A 15050-nucleotide genomic window follows, 5' to 3' on the forward strand; every position below is an offset into this window, starting at 1 on the left:
AATGTTTTTTTTCCTTTCTTTGCACACAATCTCCAACAATGCTAACAAAAGAGTAAAAAAAAGATCAACATAAAGTTCCAATTGGACATAAAATATATAGTTAAATAGACCAATTTAAATATTAAACTCTTGCTACATTAATTTATGTAGTATATAGGATGATCTTTTTTGTAATTTTGATAGACGGATTTGAGATACCAACAAAACATAGTAAACGCCGTTCATTAATGAACGGAGAACTTCCATCGGGTCTATGCACCAATCCTTTTTAATTCTAGTTTTATATTTTTTTTATTTATGAAATTAAGGATTTAGGCTCAAGATTATTCATTTTTAATCCTAGCAACTCTCTAAATTTGGAAGTTATCACTTAGAAGGTTTTCGCTCAATCAAATTCCACCCTATTGTTCCTTTGATGTCAAGATCTATTTGGAATTCCACCTGTTCATTTATTTTGTTTGCTTGAACCCACACATAAATTTGCTATCTATCTTCAGAGATACAAATGCTAACCCTTTATCACTTCAAGTTTCTCAATAAAACTTTACATATTAAGTATTATTTAAATGATTTTAAATATATATATAAAAGATTCATCCTAAAGGTAATAAATATATTATTCATGATGTTGTTTACGTGTAAGGACATAACGGTCATGCTGTGATCCACCGTCCGATCGTCCATCAGCGCTTCTTTTAGCCCACAACGAAATCGGCGGCCGCGCGCTTTCGTCGTTTAAATCGCGTCGCTTCGAAACTACTCGCTCCCTCCTCTCCCTCCCAACCCTCCATGACTCGCTCGGCCGATCCGATCCCAGTCGTCACCAGCTACCCCGCCGGCGCCGGCTACCCCAACCCCTACCCTTACGTCTACGGCGCTCCTCCCCCGCGGCCCCCGCCGCACGCTGTCCCCTACTATCCCTACGGGGCCGGCGCGACTCCGCGGCCGGCGCCCCCTTCCGAGCCGCGCAGTACCGTCTTCCTCCGCAGCCTCTGCGCCGTCATGATCGCCTCCTTCCTCGTCCTCTTCGTCTTCAACCTCGTCCTCTGGCTCGTCCTCCGGCCCAACCTCCCCGAGATCGCCGTTTCCTGGGCCGCCGTCTCCGGCTTCAACCTCACCGCCGCAGCCCAGCGGCTGTCCGCCGATTTAAACTTCTCCCTCACCTTTCACAACCCCAACGACAAGTTGGGCATCGACTACGACGAGATCGGCGTGACCGTCCTCTACGACTCCGAAATCATCTCCTATGCCCCGATCCCGCCCTTCTATCAGGAGAATGGGAGCACCACCGCGGCCGGTGCCCGCCTGTTATCGGCGGGCGCGAAGGCGATGGACTGGGATCGGAGCCATGGCGACGGGGCCCTGAACTTCGTTTTCAGGGTGTTCGCATGGGTGAAATTTGGGTCGGGCGCGTGGTGGACGAGGAGGGACGCCGTGATGGCGCACTGCAAGGATGTCCGCATTGGGTTCGGTAACGGGACGGTGGCAGCGGCCGGCGATCTGGTTGGCCCTTCGCCCAAGAATTGCTTGGTTTTAATGTAAGCAACTCCTACTCTTCATCGTTCTTTTACAAGGCCAAGGTTATGTAAATGTAATTATGATTGTGTAATTACTGCATACAACTACGTCTATCTCGTTCTATTTACTATTGACTATCTAATTATCCATCTCCCATGTCATTTGTATCACAATGTGAGTGATTGTTTATCATCTTATTTTTCTATCAATAACATTACATCTAAAAGCTTTACCTATTTAGACGACACATGCTCTATTGATTTATATTCAAACAACACTTTTCACGCTCCTCACATGCTTCAACATGGGAATTTTGAATTAACCAGATCTAGACAAATTTTGAACAGGAAACTGAGACTATGTTAAATTTTGTAATATATAGAAAGCAGTGCAGAGATTTTTACCTGTTGAATAGAAATATGATGGGAGTCATTGCTGGACTGAATTAGACCCATTCACAGACATATTAGGTGGTAATTACCATTGTGTGCAAAAGCATGGATCTCAGAGAACAGATAGTAATTACTCAGATCATGGCTAGTAGCTGTAGAGATGACATCTGCAAGAGTGCAAACCTTGACGTCATAGTTCAACATTTTTCCTTGCTCACAGTTCCAGGTAAATGACACCACACGCCGAGAAAGTGTAGTCTTCGATCGTTGCCACAAAAATACACTGATGAGCAAGAAATTTTTGCAACAGGGGAGTATGTTAGACTTGGAAGAGGCTTAACTGACAGTAGATTTAAATCTAGAGCTTGGGAGTCGAACTTAGAAAAAAAAATCCCATGTCTTGAGTTCTCAACCCCAAGGAATGATAGGATTCTCATTTGCCAGTGCCCTAAACTATGCTTCACAGAAACTTACCTACCACCAAGATTGAGCTTTCCCAAGTCCAACATCTGCCAATTTATCGGCGAAGGATCTAATTCAGAAGGGTCCATCTCAAAACATGCAGCCACACTTTTGCTTCTCCGGTGGCGCCCACAAATCATTCTCAACCTCTCTGCTTCATTCTTCAGAGACTGATGTTGACCTATCAAAATCCGCAAAGGTTGAATCAGATTTAAAATTTTAAAAGAAACTACAAGCAGCATCAGAAGGTATGCAAGTGATTGTATCTTTTGAGGATGACATAATGTATAGAGTTCTAACATATAAAAGTCCAACAAATGAATCTGCAAGATGGTTGAGGTAAAATTATGCTGATGAATGCCTAAGAAATACACAGAAGATAGGTAGACAAATGTTGTAGGCTAGTATGACATCAAAACTGATATTTTCCCAGAAATAATATGTATCTAGTTAGGTTTTTTCATAACATGCATGGTAACTAGCACAGCTTGAAGAGTTCACAAGCTTTATCCCTCTTTACTACAGTTTTTGCCAAGGACAATAAAACTATCCACATATATTCCAATATCCAGATAACAGACAGGACTTAGATTTTTCCAACATTGAAACATATTAGGTACAGCTGACTAGAGTTCCAACTTGTTCATGAACATCTTGCAGCAATCAGCAATATCAAAAGATACCTTAATCTTTAATAAATGACCTTAATCCTGATTTCAATATAATTAGTCTTTATCTTTTTCTTAAAGGTGTCCAAAAAATTTACTGAAGCAGGAAAACAACAAAGAGATTGGCATACCATCCTTGATATTTTTTTCTTGTCGAAGACTGGCAATCTGCTGCCTTAGTTTCTTGTTTTCCATGGATAAAGCAAGACGGTACTGAAACAGAGAAGCAACTCTAGTGGCCAAATCTGCTCCCAGTGTCTACAAAAAAAGGTAAATAATGTTTCCATCAAGAAAATCCAGGGTGAGAAATCCAAAGCATGAACTGCATGATTACCTGAAGCATGTCAACAGTTCTCTCAAGCTCAGCAATATAATGGAGTTTACGAACCCTAGATCGTTGACCCGAGTGCCTGCAGAAACTTCTGTATCTCAGAATCGCAACAATTCACATAAATTGGGGAAAGATACTTCAGAAGACTCGTATACTTGCCAAATAGATAAGGACAAGATGAAACAAGAACTTCAGCAAGGAACAAGACATTAAAAGTCATATAAGCTGTTAATAGCTGCCATATGCAACATGAATTATAAATGTGAAAAGTATTACTGGAGAAATCAAGACTATGGTGAAAAGAATTATAGTACAATGTCTAAAGGACCAAGCAGGGCCCATTTGAAACACACTTGTTCTCTGAAATTGTCTATTAATTTGACAGTTCTTTTTTTCAAATTAACCAACTGGAAAAACAACCACTAAAAGGAAAAGCTTTCTTGCTATGACAAAAAAATCAACACATTGTATAGTTGATACATGAATTCCAGTTACAAAGGTTAAATAAAAATAGGGTACTTGGCACATGACTTTTGCTTCAAACATTTCATACAAAAGTGCTATTATGTAGTGTATGAACTATATGACATGATAGTGAATCACAAGCATATTAAAAATAAACTAGACATTCTGCATAAACAGTGTTGGTTCTTCAGAATGATTGCATCACATTGATACATGCTATCCCGACATCTCATGTTGCAAATGATAACAACACCCACCAACTTTCTTCGCTATATCACAGGATGAGTCACATAGTACTTGGCAGTGCCAACCCATCTTACGTGCGTAGACATAAATTTCAATCTTTTAGTTCATCAAATCTTATTTGCAAATACCCAAACAAAGTCTCACTGCATAGAAGTATCTTAAGCAGTTCCCTGACTTTTTGAGAAAGCATCTAAACGGATGATGGATGATGATCAGCATCAAAATAGGGGCCTTCAATATTCGCAGGGTCAGGATCTGGATGATGATCAGAATTGGAGAGGATAGTGATTGATTCCAAGTCAACTGACTAGGATCACAGGATCTTTTTATCTTTTTATTGAAATAGCCAAAAAGCAAAAAGAGAGCAACAAGATTAATTGGAACTTGGAAATCAACTGGGTTGGCTAAGATCAGCAGAGATTGGCATGGCCAATCAAGATTTGACAGGATTGCTTAGGCTGACAAGATTTGTTTTGGAAATCAACTGGACTAACCTGGGATCAGTCAAGAAATCAGTGGATATCATTGATCCCCAAAAATCGAGGTCCTTTTTTTTTTTATCTTGGCTTGTCTCAAATTTGATCAGCCAGATCAGGTTGGGATCAGTCCGCCTTACTAACCAAGGTAACTTCATGTATCAATGAGAAAATTGTAATCCCCAATTGGAACTACATGCTTATGCTAAACTAGTGGAATAAAATCTGGATGAAAACTTCGCTAGCAAATGTGTCAGTTTAAGAACATAATACATTGATGAAAAGTTAACACTTCATATTAAGATTAATTCACCCATCTTCTAAACCCCAGTCAGCAACTTCATACATTGGCTTAAGAATTCTCCACATGTTTACTAATGGTAAAAATAATGATTTCTACATCTTTATCCTAACGAATTTTGTCATGCTTGATCTATGGAAAATGTTGAAGCTGCCAGAATTGCAATCCAAAGGATATTTGACATGATATATCATGTTGATTTTTCACAACAATGGCTGCCTTTCAGTATCATACTGTGATGATCAGATGATGCTTGAGGAACACCAGTTACTTGCAAAACAATTCAATAAAATGAGTGTCTTGGATCCTTGAAATGAGACTGGCATCAGAAACAAAAGGGAAACAGAGCATAAAATAAAACGATGGAGAAGAGATTACCACATTGCCAATTTAATGCAAAGCCTTAGTTAATAAGGATGTACAGAAGAATAAGTTTAAAAGAAGGCAAATGGAAATCTTTCAGCAAAGTGATTGATGCAATGAAGCAAAATCAATGAAAAATGGTTCTATATCAAAATAATAAACTTGAAAGGAGCAAGACTATAAGAATATGTATAAGTTTGATAGATATATAGTGTGGTAGGAAGTTTCAGATGGAATTCCTAAAGCCAGAATAGCACCAAGTCAACTTTCCCTTAAGTCCTAAAATGGATGCATAAGACATGCATATGCAAAAATGTCATAACTAGGAGGTCCAAAAGCCGACACCCCATATGTAGGGGAGGTTGCCCACAGCAACATTCCACATGATCTCCCAGTTGTTAAAGCACAAGACACAGGAAAAAGATTCTCATAGTAATTCTGCTCATATTGAATACAAAAGTACTTCTGCAACTAATTAGATTGATATATTTTAAAGGCTATGGATTTTATATAATATTTATTTTCCGGTGACTAAACATGACAAAAGAGAGAAAGAAAAGATTTCCACAAAGCATCTAAGAAGAATTTTTTTCTAACATGACCGCAAAATCACTGATTTTTCTGTCAGATATGGCTGAAAAAGAATAATATGAGAAGTATGAATGGGTAAAATAGAAACTGGTTCACCTTCTTTGTAACTTGTGAGAATCAGGATTGGCTAGAGGATTATAATCATCTTCCATTCCGTGTTGCTTGCTTGTAACAGAGGTGCTTGGATAATCCACAGTTAGATACTGCAGTGGGTTGCTAGGAACATTTTCCAGCAGCGCAGTCACTATTGAGCTCTCAGAGTCGGTCAATTTGCTCCTTTGTCTAGGGGAGTTAGGGCCAAAGACCCAGCTCCCAGCCTCAAACCCACCATCAACTTCGCTGGCTCCCGCAGCCTCCAGCGACTCATGGAGAAGACTGTCAGACAAAGCATCTTCCTCATTGGCCGGAGATATTGGGCCTTGGAAACTTGTAGCCACCTCCAGGAGTGATACTGGATCACTGGAGGATCTCCGCAGAGAGATCCCTCTATGACCACTTGCCGGTTCTGCCAAGAGATCATCTACCCATGATGGTGGTTCATCCATGAGGTTCTGTGCATACGATCCAGTGTCGTTCTGTGGGGTTTGAGGTGCAGAATCGGATGCTCGGCGAGGCACCCCCTTGCTCTGAAATGGGCAGCGAGGAGGAAGGGGGGCTGGCCAAGACATGGTGAGATAAACTACATAAATCCTTTCCTCTATTGCCTAACAATCACCCATCCAAATTGCTCCATGTTTTTTTCTTCTGGAAAGAAAACACGCACTATGAACATGCATGTTCATTCATAGGGCAAGAAACTTGATTAAAAAAAAAAAAAAGTTCCCAGAAGAACGCATTGAAAGGAACCTTCAAGAACGAGAAGTCAAACAGAGCAATGTGATTGATTCCATCACAGCAATCCTATTCGTCAAAAGAACACACCGAAGAACAAGTAAATCCGTTCAGATCAATAAAAAAGACGCTTCTGATCTCTCCATTTACTCATTAACAGCCATTGCCATTCCAAAGGGTGGAGATAAAAAACCCTGGCGATCGCCAACGAAACGCGCTGCAGAACAAGGCGAAGCTCCAAGAAGTACAACCCTAAAGGACAAGACTGGACGAGGCCAAAACACGGCCAATGAAACAGTGACCCTAAACTCGCATCAGCTGTGACCAAAACACCAAAATGGCGACCGTGCCAGCAAAACGAAACGAAGCAAAACACCACAATACGACGGAGAGATCGCGAAACAAAAGGCAACAGCTGAGAGGAAACAACATGAGAAAACCTGGAAACGGATTCGAACTCACGGCCGATCCATCGGCACCGAGTTGGGAGAGAGAAGTCGTCTTGTGTTTCGGGAGAGGTAGAGAGGATTCGGTTCTCGTCTCGGCGTTCACTGGCCATACCCATTAACTCTTTGGGGTTTTTTGTGGGTCCCAGCCCGCTTGTTGTATCCAGCATCAACTTGAAGCGCCGCTTTGGCTGGCCGCGTGAAGAAAGAAAAAGAAAAGGCAATATATATATATATATATATATATATATATATATATATATATATATATATATATATATATATGATCAATTATCCCCAAAAAACAAAAAAAAAATTTACTATTAGGCTTTTACCGAATAGTAACCTCTCCCTTCTTAACATTGATGCAGTCGGTTGGTCATTGTCAAATGCAGTTGTCATTCCATTGGTTTAATTTATTGTATGGCTTAGACAAATCAGCTGCTACGGGAAGTGATGGGCATAACATTGGTCTTATGTTGTAAACGCAGTGCAATCTCAAAATGGGTTTACTTCATGTATTGTTTTCGAAATCCACCGTAACCTCTTAGCCACTGACAATAAACAAAGTCAACCATGTAGGTATTAGTTTGGGCACCAGCAACATCCTCCTATATGGTTATATTTTATTTAGAACGGAGAGAAGGCATATATATATCATGTGCTTCTGCCGTTAAGTAGCTCTACATGCAAAAGTTAGATCATTTCTTTTCTGATTCGCTACCTCTTTCTACTTCTGAAACTTCTGTTTTGTTAATAATCAATCCTTCATGGTTGCTTGCTACTCATGGAAATCGCAATCAGTTCTCTTAGGTTAACCACATTCCGTATCTTATTTCTTCGATAAGACAGTTTAAATACACCCTTCCAGCACATTTCATCATAACCATCAGATAATTAAATCACAATTTTATTAGAGTGGAATATTGTGATTGCTAATCCATCTATTACACTGCTGACCGAATGAAAATGAACTTGGTGACTCTTGTTTTTTTTTCTTTTTATAATTTCATGGGGAGGCTTGATCTAAGGAAAATAATGGAAAGTTAGATAGCCAACCATTAAAAGACCACAACACAACAATTCGAATAGAAGCATCGATACATTGGGAGGATAGAGAAAGTTTCAAGACATTACTGTGGATCAGGATGGAGCATATACCTCTTTTTTTTTAACCTCATCAGATGTAGTTTAAATGTGTCGCTTGATGCTTAAGCCTATTTTAGTTGATCTCCTTTTCTAGTAATTATTTGTTTTTATGGAAAGTATTGTTTATTTGTTTGACTGGTTTCGTTATGATTTGTCCTTTTAGCAACACAACACTCAGCAACGTTACAGCTATGAGAAAGAAGACACTTGGTTATTAATTGCGTCTTTGATGTCCGAAACAAAACGTGCTAACATATCAATGTGTCCTCCTAAACTTTGATTCTTATACCAAAGACACCATTAGATGTGAAAAAATTTGATGCATGCCTAACAGATTCTTTTATAATCGATTCTTTTAGGTTCAGATAGAGTCGCTTGAAATTTTAATATCATTCAATATTATCGTTAAACATCTATTTATAATCGATTCTTTTATAATTATTAGGTAATTTAACAAATCCTCAAATACCATTCTAGTCTATCGATTTTAATCTTTTAAAATCTTTTTTTTCTATTGAAAAAAATTATTATAACGAAATAATTTTTTTTTATATATCAAAATGGTTCCTTATCAAAATATCAATTTGTTATCAAAAGTAAATATTAACCAAAGTAGTATAAATAGTAGAATAATAAATCAGTCACAAGGTGAGATACTAAAATTTTTAGGTAAAAAACCTAATGCGGAAAAAATTATGGGACTGTGATCCATTTCAAACTTCCACTATCACCAATAATGATAACATGTTTATAGTAAATCTTCTCTATAATAACCAAAGGATCACAATAATATCAAGAACACGGATCTTGGCTCAATATTAACATATCATCATCATCAAAGATGGATTTTATAAAAATAAAATTTTAGATCTCACAAAGTGGGTGTGGCTCAATGCTCAAATCATCTAGTATAAACCTATATATAAGCTGGACTCAACAATTCTCCCCATCCAGCTCATATGGTAGGTTGTACTAAGCTCGCTCTTCGCCTACATGCTTCAAGCTTTTCTTTAGGTAAAGATTTTATCAACATATCTGATTCATTCTCATTGGCATGCATATTTTTCTAGTGTAATTCTTTTATCTCAAGCACATCACGAATCTAATGATATCTAACATCAATATGCTTAGATCTAGAATAGTATGTTGAATTCTTGGAGAGATGAATAATACTCTGATTGTCACATTAAACAGTCCTTTCTGTTTCAAGCTCAATTCTTATAGAAATTTTTTCATCCACAAAGCTTCCTTGTAGCTTCAATAATTAATATATATTCTGTTTCTGTTGTTAATAGAGTAACACAATTCTGCAACTTAAACTGTCAAGAGACTTCTCCCCTTGTAAATGTCATCAAGAATCTCGAATTGGACTACTTAGAATCAATATCACCTATCATGTTTGCATCTGTGTATCTCTCTAGCACAAGTTTATCACTGCTAAAACATAAACACAACTTAGAAGTATCTCTTAGTTATCTTAATATTTATTTCATTGCTACCCAATATTCCTTATCAGGATTAGAGAGAAATCGACTAATAACTCCAATTGCATGAGCTATATTTGGCATAGTATAAACTATAGCATACATCAAACTACCTACTGCAAATGAGTAAGGCACTCTGGACATTTCTTCTTTTTCTTTCTCACTTGAAGATATTGTTTTAAACTAAGCTTGAAATGACCTGCAAGTGGAGAACAAACTGTTTTAGTTTTTCTCATGTTGAATCTTTCAAGAACTTTTTCAATGTAGGTCTCTTGAGATAGCCAAATTTTCTCTTTCTTTCTATCACGAAAAATCTTTATGTCAAGTATTTAATTTACCGATCACAAGTCTTTCATGGCAAAAGACTTAGCTCTCTTTTAAGCTTTCCAATTTTATCAGCATCATGGCCAACAATCAGTATATCATTAATATATAGTAGGAGAATAATGAAATCATCATCTAAAAATTTCTTTATAAATACACAATGATCAGATGTGGTTCTATTATACCCTTGGCTCATCATAAAGGAATTAAACTTCTTGTACCATTATCTAGGTGCTTGTTTAATTCCATATAAGTTTTTCCTAAGCTTACATACCAGATTTTTTTTTTCCCTTGACTTTGAAACTTTTTGGTTGCACCATGTAAATTTTTTACTAAGTCATAGATATGGTTCTCAACAAAGATTTTATTTCTTCTTGCATGGTTTTAACTCACTTATTCTTATGCTCATATAGAATAGCTTCTTAGTATATTTCTAGCTCTCCCCCGTCAGTAAGTATAGCATACTCATATGAAGGATATCTGGTAGATGATTATCGCTCTTTTGTGGATCTTCTCAATAGAATCTAAATTGGTGGTGGAGGTGCTTGTTCAGTTGGTTCAATATCATCAACTATAGGAGTATCATTATTGACATTCTCACCACAATCTTCTTGTTCATCTCCCTATGATCATTATGAACTATAGGTGAAGGAATTGGACCCAAACTCTAAGGAATATAAACAAAGATTTTGGCTTCTCAACATTATCAGTATCATCAAACAATTGGTCTTCAAGAAACACAACATCTCTATTTCTAATAATCTTCTTGTTTACTGGATCTCATAATCTGTGCCCAAACTCTTCATGACCATACCTCAAGAAGATATATACTTTTGCCTTATTATCAAGCTTAGACCTCTCATCTTTCGGAATATGAACAAATACTTTACACCTAAAGACTCTCAAGTGATTATAAGATATATTTTTTCCTTTCCATACTCTTTTTGGAACATCACCTTTTAGAGGAACTTATAGAGAAAGATTTATCAGGTCAATTGTAGTTCTCATAGCCTTCCCCTAAAGTGACTTAGGTAACTTGGCATGGGAAAGTATGCACCTAATCATTTCTTCAATGGTTTTGTTCATCCTTTCTACCATACCGTTCCGCTAATGAGTTTTATGAACTATTTTCTTAAGTCTAATACCATGGAACTTGCAATAATTTTCAAAATTACCCTTGTACTCGCCACCATTATCTACTCGAACACATTTTAGCTTTCTGCCAATTTCTCTTTTAACACTGACATGAAACTCTTTGAAAATATCGAGTACCTACTCTTTAGATTTCGAAACAAAAGCTCAAACGTTTCTAGAATGGTCATTAATGAAAGTAACAAAATAAAGAGTACATCTAGGAGTTCTAGTTTACATAATACATATATCAGTATGAATTAAATCAATAACATTTGATCTTCTAGATGATGGATATGTATAAAAGGCAACTCTATGTGATTTTTTAACTAAGCAATGATCACAAGATTTAAGAGATTACCTTCTAAGTCTGGTAATAACTACTTTCTAGCAAGAGTTTGAAGTCCCTTCTTGTTGATATGACTAAGCCTCTTGTACCAAAGATTGATACTTTCACCTTTCTAAATTACATTAATCTATCCTTTATGTAGCTTAACTTCCATGACATAAAAAGAGTTTAGTTTATTTCCTCTCACCATAATTAGAGAATATTTAGTGAGTTTCTATTTACTTTCACCAAAATAATGTGTAAATCTCTCATCATCAAGTCTACATATAGATATCAAGTTAAGACGAATATCTGAAACATGTTTAACATCTTTGAGTATCAATTTGCTCCTAATACTAGTCTCCAAGTAAATATCTCCAATACCCACAATCTTAGATATACCACTGTTTCCCATTTTGACATTACTAAAATCACTAGTAGTGTCAGATTTAAAAAATCACTATGAGAAGTAACATCAAATAAAGCACCAAAGTTAATTATTCAGTTATTGCCCTGAGCTACAAGACTAACATAATCATCATCCCAAACAATAATGATATCACCTTCAACAGTAACTGAATTGGTTTCTTTCTTATTTTTCTTTCTTTCATTCTATTCTCGCTTCTAAAACCTACACTCTTTCTTCATGTGACCTAGCCTATTATAGTAGAAACATTTTATATCTTTTCTAGACATGAATCTTCCTTTATAATCATCTGGATTTCTACTATGATGTCTTCTATGTCTTTCTTGTTTTTCAATAACAAATGCACTAGAAAAAGATTCTCCCTATTCCTTCCTTCTGGCATCTTTATTTAGCAAATTATCTTTAATCATATCTATAGTTAGAGTCCCCTTTAACGTTGAGTTACAAATTATCACCATATATGTTTCCCAACTTTTTGGTAAAGAGCTGAGAAGTAATAATCTTTGCATATCATCATCTATATTTATTTTTATAGCAACCAACTTATTTGCAAGACTCTAAAATAGACTTATGTGCTCGACAATATTACCATCATTTTTATACTTCAAATTTACAAGCCTTCTGAGGAGAGATATTTTAATTTTCACTATTTTTTCGCAAAGAGGTGTTCTATCTTTTTCCAAACAACTTCAGCTCTGGTTTCATCAGAAATATGCTCATGCAAATTTATATTCATCCATCTTCTAATATAGGTAATAGTTTTTCTACGTTGAACCTCTCATTCCTCATCTTCCGTAGTAGAAGGTTTATCTTTAACTTTAATGGGCTTATACAAATCTTTATAATAGAGCAAATCTTCTATCATATGCCTCCAAGTAGAATAATTTGACGAGTTCAATTTAATCATACCATTTGACTTTTCCATTTCAATCACACAAGAAAAAAAACTAGCACCAAAAAACCTGGCTTTAATATCACTTATTGGGAAAAACTATAATAGCAGAATAATTCTTTCCCCTCTTTGTGTATCAAAATGGGTTCCTCATCAAAATATCAACTTGTTATCAAAAATAAATATTAACCAAAGCAGCATAAATAGTAGAACAATAAATAGTCACAAAGTGAGATACTGAAATTTTTACATGAAAAACCTAATACGAGAAAAACCGCGGAACCGTAGTCCACATCAAACTTCCACTATCACAAATAATGATAATATGTTTATGATAAATCTTATTTAGAATAACAAGAGGATAAATCATCATTATCAAAGATGAATTTCATAAAATCAAAATTTTAAGTCTCACAAAGTGGGTATAGCAAGAAAATACCTTAGAGAGGATAAACTACATATCGATACCGTTAAGATTATAGAGCTTGTTGTAAAGATTCTTCACATAAAATTTGAGTCAAAACGAAATTTAGTTGCTCGATTATCTAGCAAAAGCCTCAAAAACCTTAACTTTTTCTCTCCCTTTCTCTCTCTCTCTTTCTCCGCCACTATTCGCTGCACACACCTTCTCTACCCTCCTCACGTCATGCAGCCACTTTTTTCTTATTTTCTTTTTTTAACAAATCAGATTTGGGCTCAATGCCTAAATCATCTAGTCCAAACCCACATATGGGTTGGACTCGACACTTTCAGCGTATTAAATCAAAATTTAAAATCATTACTTTTCATGTCTTATAAAACTGATAAGAGGTTCTTTTTATTTCTATATCATAATTTAATTCTTATAGATATATCATATAACAATTAGAAATGACACAACTTCTTTCTTTTAAGATATTTTCAAAATTATCAATTACAATTATTCTATAAGCTCATCAATAACGATATTAATATTATATGAGAGTTTATCAATTTTATCTTGTTATTCAGCTTTATCAATTCTTTGAGTGATGTGAGGAACAATAATCTCTTGAATATAATATAATAAAGAATATTAACCTATATTTTCTTAATATAAAAATTAAATTCTGAGATTTTCACTCACTAATTTGCTATTTTCTAGGAATCCTACATTATTAGATATAACTATCCTTATATTATAATTAGGGTAATAAAATATATATGTCTTTGAATTTTTTTAGATAAATAACAAAAACTCATAAATAATCCTTGAATCTAAATTCCTTTCATATGAATAGAAGACTCTTTCTTTAAAATAATTCTAAATATGTAAATGTCTCAAGTTAGGTTTCTTATCGGTCCATAACTCAAAAGAAATTTATAGAATTAACTTAGTAGGAACTTATTTAAGATAATTCAAGTATAAAATAATTTATCATGCTTCTAACCATATATATATACACATATATATATATATATATATATATATATATATATATATGTATATATATATATATGTATATATATATATATATATATATATATATATATATATATATATATATATATATATATATGTATGTATGTATATATATATATATATACATATATTTATATATATATATATATATATATATATATACATACATACATATATATATATATATATATATATATATATATATACATATATATATATATATATACATATATATATATATATATACATATATATATATATATATATATATATATATATATATACATACATATATATATATATATACATACATATATATATATATATATATATATACATACATATATATATATATATATATATGTATGTATATATACATATATATATATATATATATATATATATATATATATATATATATACATATATATATATATATGTATGTCTTCTATGATGTCTTCTATGTCTTTCTTGTTTTTCAATAACAAATGCACTAGAAAAAGATTCTCCCTATTCTTTCCTTCTGGCATCTTTATTTAGCAAATTATCTTTAATCATATCTATAGTTAGAGTCCCCTTTAACGTTGAGTTACAAATTATCACCATATATGTTTCCCAACTTTTTGGTAAAGAGCTGAGAAGTAATAATCTTTGCATATCATAATCTATATTTATTTTTATAGCAACCAACTTATTTGCAAGACTCTAAAATAGACTTATGTGCTCGATAATATTACCATCATTTTTATACTTCAAATTTACAAGCCTTCTGAGGAGTGATATT

The 15050-nt window shown here is 34.7% G+C and overlaps 2 protein-coding genes across 5 annotated transcripts; one reads left to right on the plus strand and one right to left on the minus strand.

Annotated features, from left to right (window-relative positions):
* Positions 1 to 789: 789 nt before the first annotated feature.
* On the plus strand, positions 790 to 1542 carry LOC103985259 (NDR1/HIN1-like protein 1). Its single transcript, XM_009402907.2, has one exon. It carries the CDS (start codon positions 790 to 792, stop codon positions 1540 to 1542), a length of 753 nt encoding a protein of 250 aa, XP_009401182.2.
* Positions 1543 to 1878: 336 nt separating this feature from the next.
* LOC103985249 (basic leucine zipper 6) lies at positions 1879 to 7229 on the minus strand. Of its 4 annotated transcripts, none has more exons than XM_009402896.3 (6): positions 7107 to 7229; positions 5910 to 6557; positions 3375 to 3450; positions 3172 to 3298; positions 2385 to 2553; positions 1879 to 2193 (listed from the first exon to the last, which is right to left on the minus strand). In XM_009402896.3, the coding sequence occupies exons 2-6, from the start codon at positions 6479 to 6481 to the stop codon at positions 1974 to 1976; spliced, it is 1164 nt and encodes a 387-aa protein (XP_009401171.2). In that variant the 5' UTR covers positions 6482 to 6557; positions 7107 to 7229; the 3' UTR covers positions 1879 to 1973. The 4 variants fall into 4 exon arrangements, with proteins under 4 accessions (XP_009401171.2, XP_009401170.2, XP_018681527.2 ...); XM_009402895.3 differs by having other exon boundaries at positions 7085 to 7211; XM_018825982.2 differs by lacking the exon at positions 7107 to 7229 and adding an exon at positions 6660 to 7057.
* Positions 7230 to 15050: the final 7821 nt, after the last annotated feature.

This window comes from Musa acuminata, chromosome BXJ3-5 (genome assembly GCF_036884655.1).
Source record: "Musa acuminata AAA Group cultivar baxijiao chromosome BXJ3-5, Cavendish_Baxijiao_AAA, whole genome shotgun sequence".
Classification (NCBI taxonomy): Eukaryota; Viridiplantae; Streptophyta; class Magnoliopsida; order Zingiberales; family Musaceae; genus Musa; species Musa acuminata.

Bases quoted from the DNA above. Each gene is read 5' to 3' on its own strand.
- LOC103985259 (XM_009402907.2), top strand. From the start codon at position 790: ATGACTCGCTCGGCCGATCCGATCCCAGTCGTCACCAGCTACCCCGCC.
- LOC103985249 (XM_009402896.3), bottom strand. From the start codon at position 6,481: ATGTCTTGGCCAGCCCCCCTTCCTCCTCGCTGCCCATTTCAGAGCAAG. The intron at 2,554-3,171 runs GTATGCCAATCT...GGATTTTGATAG, and splicing joins AGAAAAAAATATCAAGGATG to GTCAACATCAGTCTCTGAAG. The intron at 2,194-2,384 runs GTAAGTTTCTGT...CTTGCTCATCAG, and splicing joins AAGCTCAATCTTGGTGGTAG to TGTATTTTTGTGGCAACGAT.